This window comes from Chlamydotis macqueenii, chromosome 21 (genome assembly GCF_036417535.1).
Source record: "Chlamydotis macqueenii isolate bChlMac1 chromosome 21, bChlMac1.mat, whole genome shotgun sequence".
Taxonomy (NCBI): domain Eukaryota; kingdom Metazoa; phylum Chordata; class Aves; order Otidiformes; family Otididae; genus Chlamydotis; species Chlamydotis macqueenii.
The window spans coordinates 9,358,271-9,384,274 of NC_141576.1; the positions used below are offsets into that span (position 1 = coordinate 9,358,271).

The following is a 26,004-nucleotide window of genomic DNA, read 5'->3' on the forward strand; positions in this document are numbered from 1 at the left end:
GGAACAAACAGCCCCAGGGCCAGCCCCGGCCTCGCCCGCCTTCCCCATTAACCCTCCCTCGCCTTCTGGGATCGAAGAGGGCATTTGGGGGGACACTGGGGAGGGCGCAGCTGTGGGGGGGGGTGAGGAGTTTGGAGGTTTTTCCACCCCCCAGGTACCACCAAAGCGCCCAGCTACGGCTGCGGTGTAAAGCTGGATCCCAAGGGGGGGGGTCAGCAGAGCCCTAGAAATAGGACTCCATGGCGGGGGGGGGGGGGAACATACAGCGACCACCCCCCTGCAGCTTTTTGCCCTGCAAAGCATTTCGGTAACGCTGAGGGGGGCTGGCGCGGGGAGAAAGGAGTGAGACACCCCCCCCCCAAGTCCCCCAAACTGCAGCTACAAGTGCAATGAGCTGGCCAGTCCTCATGCACACACCCCCTGCCGTTGGCCCCCCGAAACAGCCCTTCCTCAGCTTTTCTTTCAATTTTATCATGGTTTGGGGTTTTTTTTGGCAGAAACAGCCTTTTTTTTTTTTTTTTCTTTTTTTCCCTATCTGCGCCGGGGCACCGCCAAGTCACGTGGGACGAGGACACCGGGCCGGGGTTTGGCTGCTGGGCGAGCGTGGGTGCCGGAGCAGGGGGGGACACGCACCCCCGGGCCTGGCCTTTGCCCCACATCCCTTCCCCAGATTTGGGGGGGCGGGGGTGGTTTGCGGGAGGCGCCGCTCGCTCGCTCGCTGTCCCCCGGCCTCTCCCCGCAGCGGGGGGGGCGGCGGAGCCGGGGCCGGCCCCGCAGGCAGGTGCCGCATGGCCGCGGGCGCGGGGGCCCTCGCGCCCTTCCCCGCCGCCCCCTCCGCTCCCCCGCACGAATTCCCGTACCCCCCCCCGCACAGGCCCGGCGTCGCCCCGGGCTCCCCCGCCGGCGGCGTGCCGCCCGCCACCGACCTGCTGCTGGGGGCGGCGGCCGGCTGCCTGGCCTGCGTGCTCACCAACCCGCTGGAGGTGGTGAAGACGCGGCTGCAGCTGCAGGGCGAGCTGCAGCCCCCCGGGACCCACCCGCGGCCCTACCGCGGGGTGCTGCGGGCGGCGGGCGCCGTGTGCCGGGCCGACGGGCTGCGCGGGCTGCAGAAGGGCCTGGCCGCCGGCCTCCTCTACCAGGGGCTGATGAACGGCGTCCGGTTCTGCTGCTACTCCCGCGCCGAGGACGCGGGCTGGACGCGGTACCCCGGGGGCACCGTGGCGGCCGGGGCCGTGGCCGGGGCGGTGGGAGCCTTCGTGGGCAGCCCCGCGTACCTGGTGAGTGCCGCTCTGCCCCAGGAGCCCCCGCATCGGTGGGAGGGGTGGGAAGAGGTGGGGGGCCGAAGCGTTTTGGGGACCCCCTAAGAGATCTGGGCCAGCCCGGAGCCAGCTGCGTCCCGTAAGCCCCTGCTCCCCCTGCTCCGCACCCTGAAGATGCGAGGCTGCCTTGTGCACGCTCTCCCCCCGTGCCTGGAAATCCGAGCGGAGAACCCCCTCACGAGGAAATCGGGGTGATTTTCCCCCTTTTGGGGGTCTCCCACGCATCTCCGTTTTTTGGGAGCTGAAGGCAGGGGGCTGCAGTGGGCATTTGCAGGGTGCCTTTGCCCCAGGATGGGCGAGTGGAAAAAACCCCCACAAAACGGGGGCCCAAGTTTGGAGGTGCCACTTGGCAACACATCTGGGCACCCCACATCTGCCGGAGGGGCTCAGAACCCCCCCAAAGCTGCTAAAGAGAGACGGGGGGGACCCACCGCCTGTCCCAGTGGGGGCTCGGGGGGGTTTTGTCACCCGGCGTTGTGTCCCCCCCGCCCAGGTCAAGACCCACCTCCAAGCCCAGACGCTGGCGGACGTGGCCGTGGGCCACCAGCACAATCACGAGGTGAGGGGGGACGGGGTGGGGGACACGCACGATTCGGTGGCACCTCGGCCGTGCATGCACCGGGACGCGGGGGCGCACGATGCTGTTTTGGCCACTGGGTATTTAAAGCTGCTGTTTGGCAGCTCGGCCCCCCCCGTACAGATGCTATAAATAATGGTGCGAGGCGGGTGATGGGGACGCGGTGACACCCGATCTGGACCCCCCCTCAGGACAGGTGTCACCCGGCCAGAGTCACAGTGGCTTCGTGCCACCAACGGGATTTTGCACACTAGGGTGGGAAGTTTGGCCGCGGTGGGATGCACCGTTGCCAGTTTTGGGTTTTTTTTCCCCGAATTTCCTCTCTTCCGCAGAGCATCTCCGGGGCGTTCGAGAGCATCTACAGGCAGCATGGGGTGGCGGGGCTGTGGCGGGGGGTGACGGGCGCCGTGCCCCGCGTGGCGGTGGGCTCGGCCGTGCAGCTCGCCACCTTCGCCTCCGCCAAGGACTGGGTCTGCGAGCGCCAGGTGAGGAGGAACGTGCACCGGATCGGCCGCCGCCGTCCCCTCCCACACCCCGTTTATTTTTTGGGGTGGGGAAGAGCTGACGGCCGGCGCTTTCGGCAGTGGTTCGGGGAGGGCAGCTGGGCGGCGGTGCTGGCGGGGGGCATGGTGAGCGGTGTGGCCGTGGCGGTGACGATGACGCCCTTCGACGTGGTCAGCACCCGGCTCTACAACCAGCCGGTGGACGCCGACGGCGCGGTAAGGCCGCTCGTCCGGCAAAAGGCGGGGGGACGGGACGCGCGGCATTTCCCCGGGGCGGCGTGCGGCAGGGGCGTGCTGCCCACTCCTCTCTCCCCAGGGCAAGTTCTACCGGGGTTTTTTGGACTGCGTCCTGCAAACCTCCAGCAAAGAGGGGCTGCTGGGCCTGTACAAGGGCATCGGCGCCGTCTACCTCCGCCTGGGCCCCCACACCGTCCTCAGCCTCTTCTTCTGGGCCGAGCTCCGGAAGATGGTGCAGCCCCCGCAGCCGTAGGACGGCCTCCCGCCGCAGCCCTTAATAAACCGGGTTTTTTTCTGGTTTTGCTGTCGTTTCGGGGTCTTTGGGGTGGCACAAATATAGGGGAGAGGGGGAGTTTGTGCCCTGCAAAGCGGGGACCTGAAACGCTGCGAGGCGTCAGGCCGGAGCGGGTAACGGCGATGCCGGGGCATGGGGAACTCAAGGTGCTGGTGGTCCCTGAGCGCCGCCATTTGCATCCCATCACCACAGCCTCTCCCCACCCCAATTTTCTCCTCCCTGGGGCAGCTGGCGCCCAGGCCGGAGGAGCTGAGCTCCAGCTGCCCTCACTTGCCCCGGCAATGATTTACCAGCCGGGGTGGGCCGCTCCCCTCCTCCGCCCCGCGGACCTTGGAGCCTGTGCCTGGCCACGCTGCGGCTCCTCTGCGCCGAAAATGTTTTCTCTGGGGTCCTGGCTGCCGGCGCTGCCCGGGCTGGCGTGGGGCTGGGTGCTGCTGGACGCGCTCCTGCAAGGTGAGAGCCCCGGGGTGGCACGGGGGTGGTCTGGGGACACGGGGACAGTTTGGGGGATGCCGGTGACCCACTGCTGCCTTTCCCCGCAGGGTTGGTGGGCGCCTGCGCCGTCTCGGTGCTCTGCAGCCTCCTGAGGGTTTATCTCTACATCCAGTGCCTGAAGTAAGCGCCGGCCCTTCTTCCCCACGCGGGGGGATTTATTTTGCGGAGCCGCTTTCGGGATCTGCCTTTGGGTTCTGCTACGGGGGCGAGCGGCTCGCGGCGGCCTGAGCGGGGCAGGGGCTGCACCCTCCTCTCCCCGCTGCACTGCACAGAGGGGTCTGTCACCCTGTTTTGGGGTGGCAGGGAGGAAGGGGACACCCCGGCTGGCTCAGCGTCCCCCTCGCTGTCCCCAGCGACCCGGAGAGGCAGGCGGAGAAGCAGGCGCTCGGGGCGCAGCGGCGGGTGCTGGAGCCGCTGCACGTGGTGACGCTGACGGGGGTGCTGGCGCTGGTGGGGTCCCGCGTGGCCGCGCTGGTGGTGCTGGAGTTCTCCCTGCGTGCCGTCTCCACCGGCCTCTCCCTCCGCAAGGTGAGGCGGGGCGGGGAAACTGAGGCACGGCGGGGCGGCGGCGCGGAGGGAGCTGTGCAGCCACCGTGGGGGATAAAGGGGACGCAGCACGGTGGAGACTGTGCATCACTTTGCAGCTGCGCGTCCCCTTGCTCCGCAACACCCATGGGGAGGACAGGGGCTGCGGTGCAGGGGATGTTACGGGTCCCCTTGCTGGTTTGCAGCTTTTGGGGAGGATGGGGGTGGCTGGCATGGAGAAAACCATGCATCGCTTTGCAACCGTGCCTCCCTGTGCTGCATGCAACGATCAGGGGGCTACGGGGGGCTGCGGCGTGGAGAAAACCAAAGTGAAACATTGCTCGGCATGCGTGGGTGCCTTTGCAGCCGTGCAGCCCCATGTTGCTTGCAGCACAGAGGAGGCCACGCGTGGCTTTGCAGTGTGCATCCCCTTGCAGCTTCACAACGCCCGCGTGGGTTATGGGGAGGCTGCGCCGCGGTGGAAGCCGGGGCTTTGCAGCCGTGCACCCCCTCGCCGCTGTGCGGCCAGGCAGCGGCTGACGGCGCCGTCCCGCTCTCGCAGGGCGCGCAGAGCAGCCAGCTGTACCTGCTGTGCCAGTACTCGCTGGGCTGCGGGGTCTCCTGCGGCCTCAGCTTCTTGCTGGAAGGGGCTCCCCACAGCACCTGCAGCCTGGCGCTGGCCGCGGGGCTGGCGGGGCTGCTGGCCACCTACGCCCGGCGCCTGGCTCGCCACGTCTTCACCCTCTACGAGCTGCACAGCCGGGCGGGTTACTGCGGTGTCTGCATCCTCCTCCTCGCCTCCGGCCACCGCATCCCCCGGCTGCTCCGCAACGCTTTGGCCGTCGCCTTCGGCGTGGCCGACCTGGCTGCCGTGGCGCTGATCAACCAGGATTTCCTCTCCGCGGCGGAGGCTGTCCGCTTCTGGACGCCACTCACCATCTGCTACACGCTGCTGGTCATCTACATGCACGGTGAGGAGGGCGGCGAAGCCCCGGCGGGGAGCGGGCTTTGGGGGGAAGGGGTATGGGCCGTCCTGGGGCTGTGTGGGGCTGTATAGGGGGTATATGGAGCGGTATGGGGCATCCTGGGGGTGTATAGGGGGTATATGGGGCGGTATGGGCTGTATAGGGGGTATATGGGGCGGTATGGGGCATCCTAGGGGTGTATAGGGGGTATATGGGGCGGTATGGGCTGTATAGGGGGTATATGGGGCGGTATGGGGCATCCTAGGGGTGTATAGGGGGTATATGGGGCGGTATGGGCTGTATAGGGGGTGTATGGGGCGGTATGGGCTGTATAGGGGGTGTATGGGCTGTATAGGGGGTATATGGGGTGGTATGGGGCATCCTGGGGGTATTTGCAACGCCACCCCGTAGCATCCCCGAAACGCACGGTGTCCCCGGGTGGCGGGGCTGTTTGAGGGGGGACGGGGCCCCAGCAGCAGCCGCCCCGACGCCGCGTCCTTGCAGAGGAGCCCCCGCAGAGCGCCGGCGGGCGGGCGGCTTACCAGACGGCGCTGGTGCGGATGGGCGGCCTCTTCATCCTCCTCCTCACCGTCGGCCGCTGGACCGACGTCTTCCACGTCCTCGTCTCGCTGCTGGGAGAGCTCTGGTGCCTGCTCTGCGCCGGCGCCATGCTGGAGGCGTGCCAGCGGCAGGTGAGGTGGCGGCCACGAGGCCGGGGCGAGTGGCTAACGGCGGCCAGGGCGACGGGGCCTTTCCGCTTCTCCTCTCCCATCTACCGTAGGATTCAGCCCGGCGGCCTCGGCTGGACAGGCGGTTGGGACCGGGAGCGGAGGAGACGTCCTGATACGCCACGGGGCGTGAGCGGGCATCGGAAACTCAGGGTGGCTTTGCCCGGTGCCCCGAAACGTGGGCACCCCCCCGAATCCTCCCCATGGCGGATCCCCCACGAGGCTGAAGGCAGAAGGGCTTCCGGAAGGTGCTGGACGCCATCCCACAGGGCCCTGGTTTTTGGGGGGACCCCGCGAGGCTGCGCCGGTGATGGGGGTTTGCTCCCCGGTTGTGCCGCGGATGCGGGATGCTGGCGGATGTCTCCGTCCTCAGCGGCTGCGGGGCCGCGCTGTCGCAGCGCAGGGGCCTCTGGGGGGGTATAAATCTTGGAAAATAAAGGTATTTTTTCCAGCAAAAGCCATAGGCAGAGCAAGCCGGGGTCTTGCCGTGCCAGAGAGGGGCGTGGGGACGGCCGCGCTGCAGCTTTTGGCAGGAGGTGGGTGGTGCGGTTCCTCCCTGCAAAGGGAAATGGAGGTATGGAGGGGGTGACCCCCTGCAGCTGAGCGGTGCCCCCGTGCCTCGGTTTCCCCACCTGGCTGCGGCCGTGCCGTGCCGCACCGTGGGACAGCTGGGATTTGGAGGGGGAGGGAGGCCCTGGCAGTGGCTGCTTCCCTGGGCGAATGACCCCCCCCCAGTCCTGGGGAGGGGAAGCGGGGCTCCACAGGGGTGTATGGGGCATGCTGGGGGTATACGGGGGCAAAAGGGGCATCCTGGGGCTCTGTAGGGGTCTGTGGGGTGCCCTGCAGCTGCACGGGGGGCATATTTGGCATCCTAGGGGTATATGGGGCATCCTGGGCACACACAGGGGCATAAGGAGCTCCCTGGGGCTGTACAGGGCGCGTATGGGGCGTCCTGCAGCTGGATATGGGGCCGTGTGGGGCATTCAGCAGGTAGGTGGGGGTGCAAGGGGCATCTTAGGGGGGTGTGGGGTAGTGTGGGGGTCCTGGGGCTGTGTGGGGGCACAGGGGGCCACACAGGGCTGTATGGGGTGTTTCCGGGGCTGTATGGGGGCACAGGGGGCCACTTGAGGCTCCGCAGGGGCACGGAGGCGTCCTGGGGGTGCGTGGGGTGGCACACGGGGCAACCTGGGGGTGCTGGGGGCATCCGGAGCTGCACGGAGCACCCCAGGGGCAGGGGGGCATATGGGGCACCCCAGGATGCACGGGGCACCCTCAGAACATATGGGGCATCCTAACAGGGGTGCGTGGGGCACCCCATGTCCTGTGGGGCAGCCTAAGGACTTCGGGGGCACCCCAGGGTGCCCGGGGCACCCCAAGGACGCGTGTGCCCCCCCTCCCCTGCCCGGGGCCGTGGGGGAGGAGGGAGGGAGGGAGGAGGAGGAGGAGGAGGGAGGAAGGGGCGGTGATGCCGGGCGGCTCTGCCTCTCCTCTGCCGGGCAGGCAGCGCCCGCGGAGCGCACGGAGAGACCCGCACCGGCCCCGCAGGTAGGGGACACGGATGGGGACAGGGCCACCCCCTCCGCGAGGGGCAGGGGACAGGAGACACCCCCCCCCCCCCCCCCCGGGCAGGGGACCTCCAACCCCCAAGGCAGGACCCCCCCCCAAATAGGTGTGGGTCTGGGGGACACCCCCAGGGAGGGGACACCCCAGGATGGGGCACGGGAGCCCCCAGGTGATGGGATAAGGAGCGCAGAGCTGTCCTGGGACAGGACAAGGGGACCTAGAGCCACCCCCAGGTATGGGGGCGGGGGACACCCCCAGGTATGGGATGGGGGGGACACCCCCAGGCAGGGGGCGGGGGACTCCCAGGTTGGGGGGGACATGGTGGGGCCACTGCCCCATAGGGGACACGACACCCCCAGGTAGGGGATGGGGGGCTGCGGGGTGACCCGGTGGGGGACAAGGCCACCCCCAGGTAAGGGACCAGGGGACAGTGGGGCCACTCAGGGAAGGGACAAGGGGGCTGCATCCCCCCACCCTGTCCCTCCCTTGGGCATCCTCCCAGCGCTCCCCAAGAGGTCCCCAGGGCTGGGGGCAGAGTTAGGGGACAGCTGTGGGAGGGCTACAGCCCTGCTCAATTTTGGGGGGCACGAGGGGTGCCCCATAAGTGGCCCCGTCCCCCTCGGTCCCACCCGTGCTCCCACCATAGGAGATTTTGGGGCGATGCTTGCAGGAAGCCGGGGGGCCCTTCCCAACGTGTCCTCTGCCATCCTGAAACAGGCCGGAGCTAACATGGGGGGGACACCCCGTTAATAAAGGGGGGGGCGAACCCCACTAATGTGCCCCTCAAGCCTCGAGCACCCCGCGGGCCCCAGCTGAGGGGGATGCGGGGCGCTGAGGCCGCCGAGATCCCGCCAGCCCCGGCACAAAGAGGAATGCGACGAGCACATGGTTCCCATTAGCCCTGGAGATTTTTTTTTTCCTTTTTTTTTTTTTGAGTTGTTTTTTTATGGTTATTACTTTTTTTTTTTCTTTTTTTTTTTCCTTTTCCCCCTATTTTCTGCAGCTTGGCCGGGGAGGAGGAAAACCGGCAGCTCCCGCGGGCGAGGACTGGAGTGGCCGGGCGACGGCTGGCAGCGCCGGAGCCCGTTTGGGGTTTCGCCGGCAGGGAGGGTGGAAAGGGAGCGAAGCCGCTCGGAGTTTTTTTTTTTTTTCCCCCTCTTTTTAATCCCTTCCCCTGCTTGAGTCAGAGGCTGAAGTCACCGGTGTGCACGTCCCGAAGCTTTTCCTCTGCCACAGGGGATGCACCGACACCCGTGAGCGGGAATTTTGGGGGAGCGGAGCCACCCCACGCTGGGGCATGAGACTGGGCAACTCATCACACAGGTACTTCTCAGGCCACCGATTCATCTCGGGGATGAATCCTGCTTCACCAGCACGGTGCTGCGGTTCCCACCTCGCAAACCATCCCGTCTGGGAAGGGGAAGCTTCACCCCAGCTGGTTTTCCCGTTGGGAAGCTGAATAAACAGCCCGTTTCCTTCCCGAGCAGGGTTTGCCGGGGTCAGGCGCGTCCTGCCTGCGCCGTCGGGCGATGCTCGCGGGCCGTTTCGGTGACGGGGACGCGGTGATTTGTGGCATCGGGTCTCAGTTTCCCCATCTGGAAAAACAAAGAGGGGGGGATGCCCCGAGCTGGAGCGATTAATGGGGAAATGGGGGCAAGAAGGGAGGGAACGGGGAGCCAGGGGACCTAGAAACACCCCAAAAAAAGAGTTTGCAAAAGCAGATCCGATTGCAACCCCATGTTTAAGCGGAAAAGTGGTTTTCTCCTGCTGATCCCAGGTGGAGGCAGTAAGAAGAAATAAAGGGGGTTAAAATGCTTTCAACAGGGCAAGGTTTGGCCACAGAGGCAGGAAAATGGGAGATTTTGGAAGCTGCTTCATCAGGACCCTGTACCCTGTGTCCTCCGAGGCACGGGACCGTTTATTGCTGTGACGTGGGACGGGGACGCTCAGCCCTTCTCCCTTTCCGGGAGGGCGAAGAGGGAGGCGGGTTGAGGCCGAAGGGCGGCACAGCTGCGGGAGCCGCCGGTGCACCCACGGGGTTTTGTTCCCTTTTATCTGATTTTTGGTTTTGTGGGGTTTTTCTGGGTTCCCCCCCACTCCCTCAATCGATCCTAGGTCCAGCCCTGCCGTGGCTTCGGCGATGCTGCCGGGGAAAGCGGAGAAGAGGATCGCTTCGTCCGTCTTCATCACCCTGGTGCCGCCGCGGAGGGAGGCGGCCACCAAGGAGCAAACCCAACGGGAGACGCGGCCGGTGGGTGCCGAGGACCCCGACACCCATCGCCCCCGGACCCCACCGCCGCGGCCCGGTGCGTCGCCCAGCAGAGGTAGGGGTGCGCGCGGGGGCTGCGAGCAGCGCCGGGAGGATGATGATGGTGCTGAGGATGCTGCAGAGATCTTTGCCAAAGGATGCCCATGCAGGGAGGAGGGACTGTGGGGTTTTTTGGGTGGGTTGTTCCCAAATCCCTGCACCCATCCCGAGATGGTTCCGGCTGCCGGGGAAGGGCTGTGTTTGCTCTCCATCGCCGGGCGCTTATCGGTGCTGTTTGTCCCCTCTGGCGGGGATGGCGTTTGCTTTTGGGGCAGGTCGGCGAGCGCAGCTGCAAAGCTGCCGGGGCGTTATTGTGACAGGGCGTTATTGGACATTATTGCCCCCTAAACTCACAATTTCTGCCACAGAAATCCACCTAGCGGCCCCCGTGCCTTCGTCCTTACCGGTCCTCGTCCTCTCCAAAGCACCTCAGCCCTTGTCCGCGGAAACGCTGGGTCCGGCGCTGCAGCAGCTGGACCTGGCAGCACCCAGCACCCTCCAGGTGAGGACGACGGGGTGCAATCGCCCCAGTGCCTCGGTTTCCACGTCTGCGAGGGCACAAACGTAACCTGCCTTTGCTTTCCCCGCTCGCAGGCCCCTTCTGCCTTCCCTGCCGAATTGAAGCCCCCCAAATTTTGCCAGGAGCAAGCGGGTAAGCCGCAGCGGCAGGATGCGAACGGGTACCCAGAGAGGGACGGCTCCAGAGGTAAGGGGGGGACCCAGCAGCGCAGCGCAGGCTCGTCCCCAGCTGGGGAAACTGAGGCACGTGGTGCCGAATCCCTCTTCCCTCCTTCCCCCAGACATCTGCGCCTTCTGCCACAAAGCGGTGGGAGCTCGGGAGCCAACGGTGGAGGCGATGCGGAAGCAGTACCACGCCGACTGCTTCACCTGCCGGACGTGCCACCGGCTCCTGGCCGGCCAGCGCTACTACCAAAAAGAGGGGCGCCCCACGTGCGACGCCTGCTACCAGGTACCTGTCCTCCCTTGGGGTGCAGTCCCACAGGGTGGGAGCTGGCATCTTACAGCGCGTCCCCCTCCCCAAACCCCAGGCCACGCTGGAGAAATGCACCAAGTGCCAGGGGCTGATTGCTGAGCGCATCGTCCGTGCCCTGGGCAAGGGCTACCACCCCGGCTGCTTCTCCTGCGCCGTCTGCGGCCGGGCCATCGGCACCGAGAGCTTCGCCGTGGACGAGCGGGACGAGGTGTACTGTGTGGCTGACTTTTACAGGTTGGGGAGCGCGGAGATGAAGGAGCATCCCCCACGTTTGGGGGGGTTCGGCTTGTCTCTGTCGCCCCACAGGGCTCAGGCCACGCTGGTTTTCTCCCACCAGGAAATACGCCGCGGTTTGCAGCGCCTGCAAGCGCCCCATCGTCCCCCACGAGGACAAGGACACCTACAAGATCGAGTGCCTGGGACGCAGTTTCCACGAGAGCTGCTACCGCTGCGAGGTACGGCCCCGAGGGGCCCCTGAAAGCCTAGGGGTTTGGCACTGAGCCCTTGCAAAGCACGGCCGCGGGGCTGGCGACACCCAGGGTTATTTTTCCAGCCAGCAGTTTATCTTGCAAACAACGGGGAAAAATAAATCGGGTGAAAAGGATGATGCGTTCGGCCAGGAGAGCTTCAGCTTTTCAAGCTTTTGATGTAATTTGTCGCTTTTTCCGCGCGCTGGTGGGTTTTGCAGGGAAGATGAGATGCAACGTGGCACGGGGACTCCTAAACGTGCCTCCCTGTCCCCTCTCGCCCCCAGAGCTGCGGGATGCCCCTGTCGCCAGAGCCGACGGAGAACGGGTGCTACCCCCTGGACGACCACCTCCTCTGCAAGTCCTGCCACGTCCGCCGGAGAAACGAGTCGTCTTGCTAAAACTTCACAGCTCTACCTCCGTTTCCCAGCACCGGGCACCAAAAAGGGAGTGCACCCACCGACATGCACCCCATGGCTGATCCTGGTGCCCGCTGCACCCCCAAACAGCTGCACAACTGGTGTTTTCACCCCCAAAACGTACCCGGGATGCCGCCCCGCTGGGCTGGCCAGGCGGAGAAGCGTGGACGTAGTGTCTCGGCACGGCTCTGCGCTCCTTACGAACATAAAAAGCCCTGGCAGAACAGCGGCGGCAGAGGAGCTGAGGTTTCGCTCACTTATTTCTTTTTTTAAACTCCTTTTTCGAGGCTGGTTTGGTTTCCTTGGGTGGTGTTTTTTCTTTCTTCTCAAGCTTCCCTGGGGTTTCACTTAAACATTTCTCTCTGTGGTGATGCAGAGAGCGGGCACTGATTTAGTTACTTGCAGTTAAATAAAACCCCGAGTTTAAAAAACCCTGTTTCTTTCATCCGCCCTGCATCCCAAACCCATAAAACGCAAGTTTAAAAATAAGAGAAAAAGCCACTTTTTAGATGTTCTCGGCATGGCAAGGGTCAAGCCGCTCAGCGTGATTACGTGGCTGATTTTGGGGTGCAGCGGCTTGGCAGGTGCCACCGTCACCCTGGGGAGAGAGCAGAGGTCTGGTTTTTGGGGCTGGACTTGGGATTTTTGCCATGTGCCGTGGTGCGGATGAAAGAGTGTTTGGTGATTTATTTATTTTTTTTTTTGCTGACAGCCTGCGCTGTCTGGGCTCCATCTCAACCCAGCCCCGAAGCCGGCAGAGGGCAGCCGGAGCACAAATTCCTCCATCAGGCAGAAAAAAAAATCCAGCTAAGCACTGTCTCCTACATCCAACAGCGCCAGGATGCCGAGAAAGACCGGCAGCCCCGTTTTTGCACGTTATCCAAGATAATGTTGCTCCTCCGACAGCAGCTTTTTGATCTTCTCTTGGTCCAAGCCCCAAACCAGCAGAAATTAGACCATTTCTCTGCACGCCCGACATCTGCGCAAACGACGTCGCCGGTGCTTGGCGGTTTTGTTTGCGAGGGCGTTGCAAAGCAGCCGGAGAAAGAGAGGGTTTTCTTTTTAACCAAAAGTGCTTAAAAAGCCAGAAATTGAGAGCAGAAACATCTGAGATGATGTTTAATGCTTTCCTGATGAAAAAAAAGGAGCTGCTAAAAAAGAAACAACCCAACAACAACCTAAAAACCACGAAAAAACCCAGCAGCCGTATGCTTCTAGGTCGTGGTGTATAACATCTCCCCAGCGCGTGCGGCGTTTATGGGTGCAGGGGCTGATGTATAGTTAACGTATATACCGGCGTCCGGCGGGCGCGTTGATGAATCACACCAACCCCGCAACGATTTCCTGCCGACTCTCCCCGTCTACAAAGCCTGTTACTCAGCGTTGGTTAATGCGCGTCTACAGCCCATCAATCGGGTTGTAACTGGCTATAAACCCATTTATATGTAGGACATTGATGTAAAGCTGCGGTCTTTCCCGGTCACATAAGTAGGTGGCTTTGGGGCCGGCTGTGCTGGGACACCATGGCCCGCGCTGGGGAAGCCCCGTGCTTGAAGTCAGCTCTCGCTTTCCAAAGCCTCTCGTCCTGTGGGGAGAACCAGGCACCAAAACAACACTAGAAAAGTAAAAAGTCGTGGGCAGGCTTGGCACTGGCCAAAGGGACTGGGGAAGCCAAGCCTCAGAGGGCAAAGGGTTGCCGGTTTTTTGGGGTTTTTTTTGCAATATGGGTACTTTTCCAAGTGAAGTTTTATGGAGAGGATGGGAACGCCAATGCTAAGCGGCATTTTTGATGCATTATTGCATTGCATGCTGGCTTAAACCCTCTGCGCAGCACCCTTGGGTGCTCAGCAAGCTATGCTACCTCTCCACAGAGCTAACGGTGGGAAAGGGTCAGGTATCTCCTCCACAGAACAAGCCAGGACAGGCCGTTAGCACCAGGACTGCAGACATTTTTGGCCAGAAGCAGGCAGGGAAAGTTTGGTGATTGTTTTTGTTTTTGGTTTTGTTTTTTTTTGTGTTTTTTTTTTTTAATTGACCTGAAGCCTTGGAGAAGATGCTGGAGGGAAAGGAGAAGGGCAAGGCACAGCTGGAGAGTTTGGCAGCACAGCAAAGAGATGAAGAAGTGGTCAGATTTGGCGTATTTTTCAGGGATGGGATGGACGGACATGGAGGTAAGATGATGAAAGACTGTTTTAAGCCATTTTCTTCTCAACGAAGGGGAGAAGCAGTACAAGGTGAGGTGTGGGGAGCGGCACTATGCCTGAAAAGCACAGCCCCATGTTTTCCCCCAGGAGGATCTTGAGTAATTTCCAGCGCCGGCCAAGCCGTGTGGAGGAGATTTCGCAGGGCTGAGGCCGCAGCAGCTGGGTCCTATCCTGCTGCTGAGCAAGCCTACGTCAGCCGTGATCACTGGGCCTGTTCTTGGGCTCCTCGCCCCATCACAAGCGCTTTTGCCAGTGCTCAGGTCTGCTAGCAAAAATAAATACAAAGCACGTATGGAGCAATGCGAAGCCCCTGCTCTGTGTAAAACCCGCTTGAGGTCTTGCTTGCCTCCTTCCAGCTGCAGTGCAAAAGGGCAAAGAAGATCATACACTGCTGAACCACACCAGCCAGGCCCTGCCCTGCCCTGGGCTGCTGCAATAAGCCCGTCTTTTCTTGCAATCCTTCTTGGCAGGCCAAGGAGAGCGGGGAGGGAGCTGGCCACCCTCCAAGGAGAAGCAAATGCAAATATTTCTTCACTTCGGGCTGGGTGCGGCCTGGGGATAAAATTTCTCCAGGCTTTTCCCAGCAAAGGCAGTGGATACCGTACCCTGCTGCGAGCCCAGTTTGCATCGAGGAATACAGCAGTGTATCGTAAAAAAAAAAAAAAAAAGAAAACAAAACAAAAACAAAAACCACCCAAAAGTTATCTTTCTTGCAACTTGAAGGACTGCCTGATTTTTAAGAGCTTTTAAACCAAAGGAGGAGCTGACAGGCGCGGCCGTAGCATTTTTGAATCAGTGGTCAAGGTGTTGCTTCATAACAAATAAGGCCTTTCTGCAGGTTTTGCTTGCAAGCCAATGATTTTTTTTTTTTTTTTTTTGGTGTGGTGTGAGGAAAGCAAGCCGGTAAAGGGAAACAACGGGCTGGAAAGCGCCTTTCCCTGGCACCCCCCTGTCAGCCGTGAGAAATGCAGAAAGCAGAGAGGAGCTGGATTCCGGGCGTGCCTGCGTGCTGCCGTCACGGTGCTGCGAGGGAGCCGGGCTGCGGGGAGGGAAGTGCTGCAGGGGGGGAACTGAGGCCGAAGAAGCTGCTGGGGCTTTGCTGGCTGGAAGAGGTGCTGGGAGGAGGGTTACGTGCTTAATGCTGATGATTTTTAAAATTTTATTTATTTTTTTTTAAATGGGATGGAGAATGCTGGAGGAAAAATGTTTTTTTTCCTTTAGTTGACCCGCATTAATTGCTGCCATATCTCAGCCAGCTTGCTGCAGCGTTGTCTTTCCCCGCGAAGTGTTCAGACCTGTTTTCTGCATTTTCCTGTCTTCGACACAACCTAAAAAACTAAAATTTCTTAAATGAAAAGGGGTCTGATCCTGCTGGCTAAGGGAGAGGGAAGGAAAACCAGCAGGGATTACTCTGGGAGCAGCCCTGAATTTCTCCACCTTCGTTATGCAGCACAGGGGGCACGTAAACAAAAATAACGCAATGTTCTCCTTTTTTTCCCATTTTCCCTGCAAAACTAAAATACCCAGTGCCGTGATTTCTTTTTAAAGCACGCTGTTTTTTTCGATAATGCAAGGTGAAATCGATGCAGCCAGTTACGCAAGCGTGTTACCAGGCTGCCAGTGATTTAAAAAAAAAAAAAAAAACGGAAAAAAAATCCCAAACCCAACCCACTCTATTTCTGAAAATAGATGCACAGCACATGCCTGCAAGCGGGGCCTTGACATTTTATATCCCAGCTCTCCTTCATCGCATCGGCAGCCATTACAGCATCCCAAAGCCGTATTTCCTGAAAATCAAGAATTTTTGCCTAGATCTGGCTTCGAGCAGCTTACGTTACATCTTTATTTTGATGGAGTGTCCATTACAGCCTATAGGTGAGGGTTTTTTTAAAAAACAAATAAAAAAAAAATCTTTCAGAAGTTATCCTGTTTGTTAAGGCAGCTTATTGACCTCGGTGATTTATCACTGGGAAAAAAGCTGGAGGGAGGAGGCGAAGAAGGGGGCGAGTAGCTCCTAAAAATAAATGTATCAATTCTCTCGGCGGCTAAACTTTCTCTCACAGCCCAGCCGGGGTAATGGACTTTAAGCTCCTTTATCGGATTGCTTCGTCCGCAGCTGGATCTCGCCGAGGCGACCGGCCTCCACCCGGAGTTTTAAGGGCAGCACGTTTTCGCGGAGAAAAAAAAAAAAAGACAAATAACGGAGAAAAGGGAGGCTATTCGCCTGACAAGAGGAGGAGGCGGCAGCGGGGGCTGCCCCTCGCGGCCCGGCCCCGCCGGGCTCCACAGCGCCGCCTCGCCCGCGGTGCTGCAGGCGCGGCACCTCCCGCTGCTCGCTTCACAAAATGGCGGCGCGGCGCGGCCACGGCGAGCGGCGCCCAGGCGACAAAATGGCGCCGGGCGGGCAGCGAGGGGAAGGACGGACGACGCGCGGTTGAGGGGGCCGAGGCGGCCAGCATGGGCTTCGGCTGTGCCAGGAGCACGGCGGAGGGGCTGCTCCTGATGCGCGTATTCCCTCCAGGCAGGCAGCGAAAGCGCCTGCGGGTGAAACCTGACCTTTCCCTTTCCTCCCCTTTTCTCCTCGCCGCCGCTGCAGAAGGATGGGAAAACGCCGAGAAATGCGCACTTCCCCTCGGCCGCGGGGGTGCCGGAGGGCTCGGCCTCCCTCCCGCCGCCATCGCTGCCTCAGGGTCGTCGTTGCCCCCCCCGGCACCATCGTCCCCTCATTCCCCTCACGGCGCAGCTCGCCAGCACCGACCCTGAAATGTTTTTGTGGTTTTTTTTTTTTTTTTTTTCCTTCCTCGTAGCGTGAAGATTTTTGGCCCAGAATTGCTCTTTCCACACGCCCCCCTCATCATCACCCCCCACACATCAAGGTGGGTAGTTTTATGCCTAATTCTTTCTCTTCCACTGCTTTTCTTCTTTGCAGGGGTTGAAGCCACCACCTCCCGCTCTCCTCACAGCATGGAAAATACCCAAACGCGCTTAAAATCAACAAAAAAAAAAAAACAAACCAAAAACCGCCAAACACCCGAGGACTGATTTATCTTCAGAGCTGGAGTGGCACAGGGAAGGAGCCGTCGCTTCTGCCTGGCTCCCCATGACAACCTGCCCGCCATTCGGTTAATTAAAAGCATGTACTTGGTGTGATCAGACGTGGTAATACCGTAAAAAAAAAAAAAAAAAAAAAAAGTAACATCCAGATGCTCGTTGTTGGAGCCTGCAGCCAAGGTACCACATACAGTTTTTTTTTTTCAAGTATTTTTTTAATGCTGCCTTACCTTTTTTCTGTACCACAGTGGTGTTACAGGCTATGTTATAACATCACCCGTTCTTTGTTAAAAACCACATGTGTAAAATTCTGTTATTTTTTTTTTCCCGGAATTACAGATTTAGGCCCACATAGGTGTTCTTTTATTTCTACATAGATAGAAATGCTTCTATATACTTACTACATATTTCTGTATATATATGTATTTCCGTTTTCCAGGGACTGATTGCAGAATATAAAATAAACCCACACACCTAAAACCACTACGATTTAATTATATATAATCACTGTAATTTTTGGCCCGTATATATGTTTGATTTATATTTTACCTTTGTTTTCCTCCATTGGCTTTCTACTACAATATATCCTAAGAGCAGGAGAAAAAAAAAAGCCATTAAAAAAAAAAAAAAAGGAAAAAAGAACAAAAAGCAACCCATCTCTTTTTCACAGTCCACGGTGGAAGTTTGTGCCTGAATGTTTATTTGTTCCACAGAGATGTAGATTTTCCGTAGGAGATTTGGACAGGTTTGTTTTTTAATTAAAAGAGGAAAAAGTACACCCAGAAAAACAATAATAAAAAAAACTGCACAAAACCAATCCCTAGTAACTGAAGCTGCAAACGCAATCAAATAGTCCGGATCAGACAATTCAACGCAACAAAGAGCGCGGACAGATCAGTGCAGCCGAGCTGGCAGGGCTGTGCTGTGGTCCAGGAGGAGGGAGCAGCTCCTGTAGCCCTGCCACCGCTCCAACACCACCATCTTTTTTCTCCTTGTGCTTTGTGTTGGGGCGTTTCATTTAAAGCCAAGCAGGCTGCAAAACCCTGCTGAGCTAGGGCTGCCAAAGCTGCTTGTGGGCTTAATTTTTATACATATCTCTTATTTTTTTCCCCCTGCACGCACTCCATCCCTGTGCAAGCCTCTCCGTTTTATTATGTGCTGTACAGCTTGTGCTCTCTTTAATTTTTTTTTCCTCCTCTGCGGGTATGAAGGTTTATTTTCTCTCCCCAGCTTGGCTGCTTATTCCAGAAGTTTCTACGGGGGAGGGCAGCACCCACTGCGGAGCCTTTGCCGCAGCGCCAGGCAGGCGTGGTCCTCACTGCCAGGGGAAGAGGATGAGGAGGATGGTGATGATGATGCAGAGGATGCACCACCTCTCCCTGCCTTCCCTCTCTGGCTGGCAGCCTCTTTCCAAGCCTCCCCCCTTGCTAGATTTCTCCATCCTTGAAAAGGGTGCTGGGAAGTGTTTGTAAGGATTTTTTTTTTTTTAATCTTTTTTTTTTCCCTCCCCCTTCACTAAATAAATTAAAAGCAGAGATGTCTCCTGATGGAGATGGATGAGGCTGGGCTCGCAGCGATGGGGTTGCTCGCTCGCACGCACGCACTGCTGCAGCCGTGATCTGGCGTAGCGAGGGCGCCGATGGCAGAAGTGACCTTTCCCAGGCGGTGGGAGGGAGGCTTCCCCCCACCCCGACATGCTCCCGCTTGGAATTCGGGGTTATTATTTTTTATTTTTCTTTCCTCCTTCCCCTTAAAGAACAGCTTACTCTTTCAGGTTTTTTTTTTCCTTGGCAGCCTGTGGGTTGAAGCTTCCTCATGATCGGATTTTTTTTTTTTTTTTGGTGCGTGTGTGTGTTTTGAATTGTGTTTTAAAATTGCCCAGCTGGAGACAAGTCTTGATTAGAGCTGGAACAATAGCTCCATTTTATTAATAACGGGAAGGATTTACAATCCTACAGCACCTTCCTTGGAAGGCTTTCAAAACCATTTGCAAACACTCACAAATTTAAGATTTTACAATCCTTGTCTGTGAGGTGGGTAAGTATTTTACTGGTGCCACCACCAAAAAATCACGTCAGTGGCACGTCGCCATTTCTGAGCGCTCTAAAAACCGACAGATTTGGTGGGTTTAGGGCTGCAAGGCTGGGCGCGGGGGGGTTGGTAAGCGGGGCTGTCTGAAAGCTGTAACCTAGATCCGTTCAGCGCGCTCTGGAGATGCAGCGTTCTGCTGCGCCCTGCAAACTGGGCTGATGTTTCTCCGCCTGCTCTGTGCAGGCGACCATGCAGCTTGCCTGCTTGTCAGTAAACATCTGCTTATGAATTTTTTATTTTTTTTTTTTTAAATTCATTACCTTTTTGTAGTCCCCAGGTGACCTCCTTTAGTGCCGGCTCCGCTGTGGTTTGACCACAGCTTTGCATTAAAGCCGGCTGCTAGCTCTAATGTGTCTCCCTGCCAGCCACAATGACCTTGCTTGAGGGTCTGGGCCCACCGAGCTAATGCAGGTGCTCCGCTTCCATTTCAGAACCCTGCACGCCGCTTTTTCCCAAGCGCGTCCCTTCCCTGACCCAGGTAGCACAGGGGGATGTTGCAATATTATGGGTGAAAGCTGTCTTATGCCTTATTGTTTCTTTTTTTTTTTTCCCCTTCCCAGGGAAATAGAGGGCTGTTTGTGTAACCCGTCTCCACAGCAGATACCTTCTTTTTAAGTATTGTAATCACACAGTGATCTAAGAGCCATCTGGGCCGCTGGATCCGGCCCTGCCGAGGAGCGTGAGGCACAGCGCTCTGGTTGTGTCAGTGTGTCTTGTACACGGGCCGCAGAAACCCACAATGTTTCTGTGGTTACTTCTGTCTGGAGAGCGCGAGTAGGTCCCAGGGCTTCCCCTTCCCACTGCTTAGTATTTCACAAAGGCAGAGGCTGGTGCTTCTGGAAAAAGCTCTGCCTTGTGGCCTTTTAAAAAAAAAAAAAAAAAACTGCTGTGGATTAGTCATCCTTATTTTTAAAGGAAGCCGTGTTTGCCAGTCCTGTCTGTATGAAGCATCTGCGTGTGAGATATTGACCACTGGCTTTATTTGCGAAGACTGGTAGTGCGCTCTGGCCGCTGCAGTGCCACCGAGGCTGCCCCGACCAGCTGCTGGCAGGTGGAGAAACTGACGGCCCAGCTTTTCTTACCCTTCCCTCCATGTTCCTGTTTCAGTGCTGGTATCTGCGTCGGCAGGTGTGGAAACGTAGAGACCATAACGACAGCAAGTGAGGACAGATGAGCCGTCTTCAGGAAACACTGGTGATTTATATTTTCTCCTTGCCTGCTTTTACTCGAAGCTCCACCGTGTCTTGTGAGAAGACTGAGTTTGACCATTTTGGATGCTAAAAATGGTACCGGTTTCAATCCTTCATGGTTTTTTGCCTTCCCTGTGGTCACGCAGAAGAGCAAGCCGTGCAATTAGAACGGTATAGCAAAGGACAGCTCCCTCCCCCTTTCCCCTTTCAAAAAAACCTTCCAGAGTTGTGCGCTCTTGAACTGCTGCATAGGCAGAAAACATACAATGCCGTTGTCAGCATTGTGCTGATGTGTGGCACGTTAAAAAAAAAAAAAATACACACAAAAGGAGTGGGGAGAACGGGTGCCTCCAGGGAGTAAAAGTGTGGGGCCCCTTTCCCTACAGGCAAACAGCCCTAGATGTGTGTATTATTCCTAATTTTGCTCAGGCAAATGTCGGATGGAGCGTTGCAACGTCCTAAATTGTGCTGGTGAAGATCAGGATCCTCTTTATTTATTTTTTCTGTGAACTTGCTCCTGTGAGATGCTGCTTTTTTATTACTTTATTCCTCAAAGTCGTGCTTGTTCACTGGGAAGAAGGAAGAGGCTTCCTAACTGGGTGCAATTTCTTTTCTTGGGTTGCAAAGGGTAATAAAAAGCACCTGGTCTCTCCTAGGTCACACACGACTTCAAGGCGCAGAGTCCCGGCAATCGTTAGTGCGCAAGGAGTGTTAGGTATCGGCACCTTCTCGTTAGCCTCTCTTAATGAGAATATTGGCATCGGTGTTGAGTGAACGCCTCTGGCTGACCAAGGGAGAGGCCCTGCCCTGCTAAGCTGGAGCAGCACCTGAGAAATGCAGTGGTTTCCCAGCCAGCGAGGCAGACTAGTTGCTGCAGCGATTTGTAGCGCAGCTATGAGTTTGTGCTTTTCTGGCAAAAATTTATCGGAGGGTAGGTACGAGGTGTCTGGGCCGGATTTCATACCGTGCTCCCTGCGGTGGAGAGCTGGGGGGAGTTGGTGTGCGGTGTACGTGGAAATTGCCAGTGGCTCCTGTGCCTGAAACCTCATCTAGGCTTGAAATAAACCAGCGTGGACACGGATGTTAATTTTATTCTCTCGTTAGGGACATGTTGGTTTGGAGATTTGCCTCGTGCTCATCAGAGGCCTTTACTGGCACGGAGATACGGTGGACCAAGCAGCTGGCTGCGTGGGATGTTTCCACGTTTTTCAGGCTGGCACACCCTGTGGGACTCGGAATTACTTTTCTTTGGCAGTTCAGGACAAACGGGCGAGGACTACCTTGTGAGCGCTGAACTTTTACCACGCTCTGCTTTGGACTGAGGAGTTACTAGAACTACGCCCGTGAGGCTTCCAAGCTAAACACAACGTGAATTTCCGGAGCCAAAAATCAAGTGAGTGATAGAAGCCTCTGCACGTCCTCCATAAGGGGGGGGGAAACCATAGCCTTTCAGGCTCTCCTGTTATCCCAAAGAGTTAAAAACCTGCACTGTGAGATCTGCAGAGGGAAAATGAAAGCCGAAGCTCTCCGAGAAGATGTTCTCCTGCGCTATATTGCTGGAGAGAGGTGTTTGAGTGCCGCGGGTCTCTCTGCACAAGTATTTTGTGCCTTTCTCTGAAGTGAACAAGCGATAACCACACAAACGTGGTCAGTCTGCTCTGTTTAAAACACCGGCGAGTTGCTTTGGTCTCAAAATGGTGTTTGGCGAAACAAAAGCTCTGATGGTGGCTGGCTCGGTATTTATTTTGTGCTGGGTGTGCCGATCAGTCTGATGGGGAATGTGGGGAAGAGCGGATTAGCTCACAGCTTTGGACTGTGTGTTTTGTGTTAAACCCTTGTCCTGCAACATCTCCAGCGTAACTCCTGTGATTTTTTTCCTGGGCATGGCACGTGGGGCCTTTAGAGGTCATACAGCAACTGGGTGTTAAAAATGGCGAAGTACAGGATGTGGTGATCTGTCAGTCCTCTGCAGTTATCATGTTTGGGTATCAAATCATGTGGGGCTGGCTTTTGTTTTGTTTTGTTTTCTTTGGTTTTCCCCTAAAATGTCATATTTTGCAGCCTGGAAGACTGAAGCCCTCTCTGTCTAGCTGGTGAAATGCCCCGTGTTTGGGAAAATCCCTTGCGAGGTGAGCAGGTCCAGCTCTTCCGTTTGTGTTTGTACAGAAGTTTGGGGGGCAAGGCGAAGCAGAGCAGAAGCCGGCACTGTGATATTTCTAATTTTTCTCAACAGGCAAAAAAATAGGCAAGGGCAAGCTCTTTCGCAGTCCTGTGACGGCACATGGTGTTTTTGTTGCGTGGCTCAGCAGTCACACTGTGCTCTGCTGCTGAAGAAACGTCTTGTTTTTGTACAGCGAGGTATTTTGCAAACAGAGGTGTGCTTTTATATCCACACAAACGGGTTCAGTGTAATCCCCGTTCTAGGGGTTCCCGAGCGGTGTTTGCTGTGCTGCAGAAGGGAACTGGTGCTAACCCACCGGCTACAGCGGCGGTATTTTGCGGCAGCTCCCATCCCTGGCGCTGTGTGGAAAGGAACACCGCCATGAAATCTAGCGGGGAAGAGCGTTTAAAAATAAATTACTAAATGCTGGGTCTCAGAACCCTGAAGGGAGTTTTCTGGACAGAGTCATCTCGTCATGACTTGGAGCACTGACCCTCAAAAGAGGAAAGAACTGAAATCAATAGCTTTATTAATACAAATCCTGCACTTTGTGTTGCTTAGGCTCCAGAACCAGGCTTTGTGTTCAAAGCCTTATCAGCGTGTAAGCCAGTATCCTCCGTCTTGGCAACAAACGAGCCCAGATATCAAACAGCACCAGTTCCTTCTTGGAGAAAATTATCCTTTGCATAAAACGTAATGGGTAAGCAATAAAATTAGGCCAGTAATTCAGGCTGGCTTAAAAATGAGATAAAAGCCTAGCTGGCAATTTGATATTCGGCTGCCATACTGTCATTTTAATAAACACAGTCAACGAGCAGGAAAGGCATGCAAATCCATTTCATAATGGGAGGATGGTGGCTGGAGCTGGCCGGCTCGAACAAAGAAACGCTCCGAGTGCTCCTGGTGATGGCTGAGAGCCCCTGGCTGGGTACCTCCTGTTTTTCTGTAAAAAGCAAAGAAATGTGGATGTGTCCTGGACACTGGTGGGGATAACCATTGCCCGCCGCTAACGCGACCGCTCTGATCCACACGAGTCCCCGGTCGATGGAGCTGGCTGATGTCCCCGGCTGCGGGGAGAGGCGGAATGTCTGCGTTCCCCACTTCCAGCTGCGCTGCCGCGAGCACAAACGCAGAGCGATTACGAAGCCAGAACCAAGTATAGGACGTTACGGTTTTAGCAAACTTAGCTCTGCTTGCTGTCCTTCTTCGGTATCTAATCTTTGCTTTCTTAAATGTTTGGCAAGCAGTCCCGGCGACACGTGGCAGTGAGCGCCGCCACTTGGGTAAGACGCCGCGAGAAAAAAGTACAAACTTGCCTTTTTGAGCGCTGTCTGCTTGCTTCTATTTATTGACGTTTCCTCCTCGAAGTGAGGCTGTCTCTGGCTGTTTGTGTGGACCCCAGGGATGTTTTTCTGATTCTCTTGCTCTTTTTTTTTTTTTTTTCTCTCCTCCAAACTGGAGAGCTGCTAACTTTATTAGCTCCTTATATGGCAGCACCATTTTCTCACGCCTTTCATGGCTCTCTTTTGATCTGTCCTGTCCTTGCTTTGCTTTCTTGACGTGAACGCGGCGTTCAGGCCGAGATGGGTTTATAACCTGTTCCCTCGTTAATACGTGGCCAGGCATTTTAATCCTCTCCGAGTGCCGATAAGAAACGTCCACATGTTTTAACTGTGCGGTTGGCCGAGGTGCCCGGACATAGCTGGGTGCTGGGCTACACCCACCGCATGGGCGTCAGTAATTGAAATTGTGCCTTGCAGTGCACCCTTGCCTGTCCTGAAAAGTGAGGGCCATCGGGCGATGGAGAGCAGCTGAGGTCCCCTGTTCCTCGGCCTTTTGTCCCTGCGGGAAGGGCAGCACGCAGGGATGTGTGTCCCTGTCTCGCCCTGGATGCTCGTTGTGTTGTCACCAGTGGCAGGACAGCGGGCTCGTCCCCTCTGTGGTGGCAGGGGCGGCGTTGGTTGCTGCCACGTAAGACCGGTTCCTCATCGAGGCCGCTTTCGCCTGCTGAGAGGAAGGTTACGCTCGCTCTGGTCTCTAGCCTGGGTCTGTGTTCTTTAAAATCTTCGAACGAGTCGGAGGGATCCGGTTACAGCAGCATCGCCCGAGTGCGGTCGCGTGTTGCAACTGGGAACAGTTTCCCCCCCAAAGCATATTAAAAGTATCGGGATGGTCCAGAGCTTCGTTTTGCGTCACCTTCCGGGCTTTGTGCTCCTCTCCCAGCTGGCTTGCGCGTAAACGCAGCCCTCCAAGCACTCGTTTCGACCGTCTCTCCTGTCAACAGTCGATGGCTTTGTTTGCGACAGCTTCCAGTCTGTGGGCGTCCCTCCTGGCCAGCCTGCCTGCAAGATGGCCGTGTGACAGCAGTCACCCCGAGTGAGCTTTCCTTGCCGGACCTGGGCGCCGGCGTGCTTTTCCCGGTTCCCTCGGAGCTGCTGCCCGAGCAGGGAGGGGAAGAACGGCTGGAAACACTGTCACGGCAAAGGCGCTCGATTGGAGAGGGGAGAATTTGGCATCGAAAAGCCATTTGGTGCGTGGTTTGGGTTTCTTGCTCTCCGAAATGGGTGCCTGTAAAAGGTACAGACCCGTAGCGCCCGCTCTCTGGGCTCCTGACTGGTTAAAACAGAGCGCTAAGGCCGCTTCCACAAAGAAACGTGCAGTGGAAAGTGCGCACTGGCAGTGCATTTTCTCGTGTGTGCGTGGCTCCATCACATGTTTTAAATAATAGACGGTTTGTGTGCAAAGAATTGTTGTTTTTTTGTTTGTTTTTTTTTTAATTAATCAGTAGATCTCAGATGGGCGGAGTGGCATAACGCCCATCCTCGCTGGGGAAACTGAGGCACGGGGCCGTGAAGGGACGGGCTCCAAGTGGTAGAGGTGGGGATAAGACTCGCGTCCGCCGAGGCTCGACTCGGCGTGCGTCAGAGGTCTGATTAAATCAAGAGATTTGCACGTTTGTTAAGCCACCCATAGCTCGATGACTTTGGCCACTTGGCGAGGTGGACTCCTTGCCAGGAGGTTACAGCGGGCCCGGGCAGGGTCTGGCCGGATCGGGTGGCAAAGGCAGCGAGGTTGAGCGCTGCTCGCCCTGACAAATAAGAGATGGTTTTAATCAACAGAAAAGCGCCGTCAGGAGGCTCTGGCCAAGGAAAACACGGAGATACCGGTCTGCTCTCTGTGCTGAAAGCAGCTAGCTGGCTTCAGAAAAAGAAAAACATGCTCACGGCCCTGGGTGCACATTCGGTTTTATCCGCACCTCAAACTGCTCGGCATCTCACGGCGGTAATCGGTTGGGCATAGAAATAGGTGTTTATCCGTGCAGTGGCACGTTTTGGTGGAAAACAAGACCCTCTGGGTTGAAAAAACCTTTAGCTCCACGTTGCAGAGCCAGGGTGCGACCCACGAGTCAGTTCACTTCTGGAAGCAGGGTAATTTTCACAACAGCGTGTTTCCTTTTCCTTTTTTTTTTATTAAAGAGCTCTGCAAAAACCCGACGGGGGAGAAGGGCGATGACTCGCAGCTGAATCCTCCCGACGGTGGGAGTTTCTTCCACGCCGTTCTCAGAGCGCGACGTGGCCTCCCCGTTTTGGCGCAGTGAAGTATTTTGGGGGGCCGGGAGGATTCGGTGGCCTCCCTCCCCGGTCGCGGCTGCCTGCAGCTCTGAGCTCTGGAGCCCTTACCGACAAACAGCGCTATAGGTGCCTGGGCAGCGCAGGGCCCTCGTCTGCTGTCACCTAAGTTGATTTTTTTTACTTGCTCTCACCGATCGCAGCCCCCATTTTTTGGGGTGGGTGTCATGGCCAACAAAGCGCTGCCATGCCCAGCAGGGACCCCGGCTGCGCAAAGCCCCTCCGAGCGTTTCCCCGCCCGACGCCGCTGCGCCGCGGGCCTCCAGCCTGGGTGCAGACGGGG

At 57.4% G+C, this 26,004-nt stretch overlaps 3 protein-coding genes and 1 long non-coding RNA gene across 8 annotated transcripts; all 4 read left to right on the top strand.

The window, feature by feature from the left end:
- Positions 1-788: 788 nt before the first annotated feature.
- SLC25A34 (solute carrier family 25 member 34) lies at positions 789-2,932 on the top strand. The gene is made up of 5 exons (XM_086764350.1): positions 789-1,277; positions 1,813-1,878; positions 2,229-2,381; positions 2,481-2,615; positions 2,716-2,932. Exons 1-5 carry the CDS (start codon positions 789-791, stop codon positions 2,887-2,889), a joined length of 1,017 nt encoding a protein of 338 aa, XP_086620476.1. The 3' UTR covers positions 2,890-2,932.
- Positions 2,922-6,105, top strand: TMEM82 (transmembrane protein 82). Of its 2 annotated transcripts, none has more exons than XM_086764342.1 (6): positions 2,922-3,384; positions 3,474-3,546; positions 3,780-3,954; positions 4,514-4,922; positions 5,462-5,608; positions 5,698-6,105. In XM_086764342.1, the coding sequence occupies exons 1-6, from the start codon at positions 3,054-3,056 to the stop codon at positions 5,775-5,777; spliced, it is 1,215 nt and encodes a 404-aa protein (XP_086620468.1). In that variant the 5' UTR covers positions 2,922-3,053; the 3' UTR covers positions 5,778-6,105. The 2 variants fall into 2 exon arrangements, with proteins under 2 accessions (XP_086620468.1, XP_086620467.1); XM_086764341.1 differs by having other exon boundaries at positions 2,923-3,384; positions 5,421-5,608.
- A 1,010-nt stretch (positions 6,106-7,115) lies between these two features.
- FBLIM1 (filamin binding LIM protein 1) lies at positions 7,116-11,825 on the top strand. Of its 2 annotated transcripts, none has more exons than XM_086764344.1 (9): positions 7,116-7,189; positions 8,211-8,530; positions 9,323-9,531; positions 9,884-10,017; positions 10,110-10,221; positions 10,316-10,485; positions 10,565-10,743; positions 10,847-10,964; positions 11,264-11,825. In XM_086764344.1, exons 2-9 carry the CDS (start codon positions 8,505-8,507, stop codon positions 11,375-11,377), a joined length of 1,062 nt encoding a protein of 353 aa, XP_086620470.1. In that variant the 5' UTR covers positions 7,116-7,189; positions 8,211-8,504; the 3' UTR covers positions 11,378-11,825. The 2 variants fall into 2 exon arrangements, with proteins under 2 accessions (XP_086620470.1, XP_086620471.1); XM_086764345.1 differs by having other exon boundaries at positions 7,146-7,189; positions 8,395-8,530.
- Positions 11,826-15,923: 4,098 nt separating this feature from the next.
- On the top strand, positions 15,924-22,531 carry LOC147598197 (uncharacterized). Of its 3 annotated transcripts, XR_015260796.1 has the most exons (4): positions 15,925-16,374; positions 16,529-18,366; positions 21,993-22,060; positions 22,165-22,531. It is a non-coding gene; the product is annotated as an uncharacterized LOC147598197 (long non-coding RNA). The 3 variants fall into 3 exon arrangements; XR_015260795.1 differs by lacking the exons at positions 21,993-22,060; positions 22,165-22,531 and adding an exon at positions 20,588-21,984 and having other exon boundaries at positions 15,924-16,374; positions 16,529-20,027; XR_015260794.1 differs by lacking the exons at positions 21,993-22,060; positions 22,165-22,531 and adding an exon at positions 19,849-21,984.
- Positions 22,532-26,004: the final 3,473 nt, after the last annotated feature.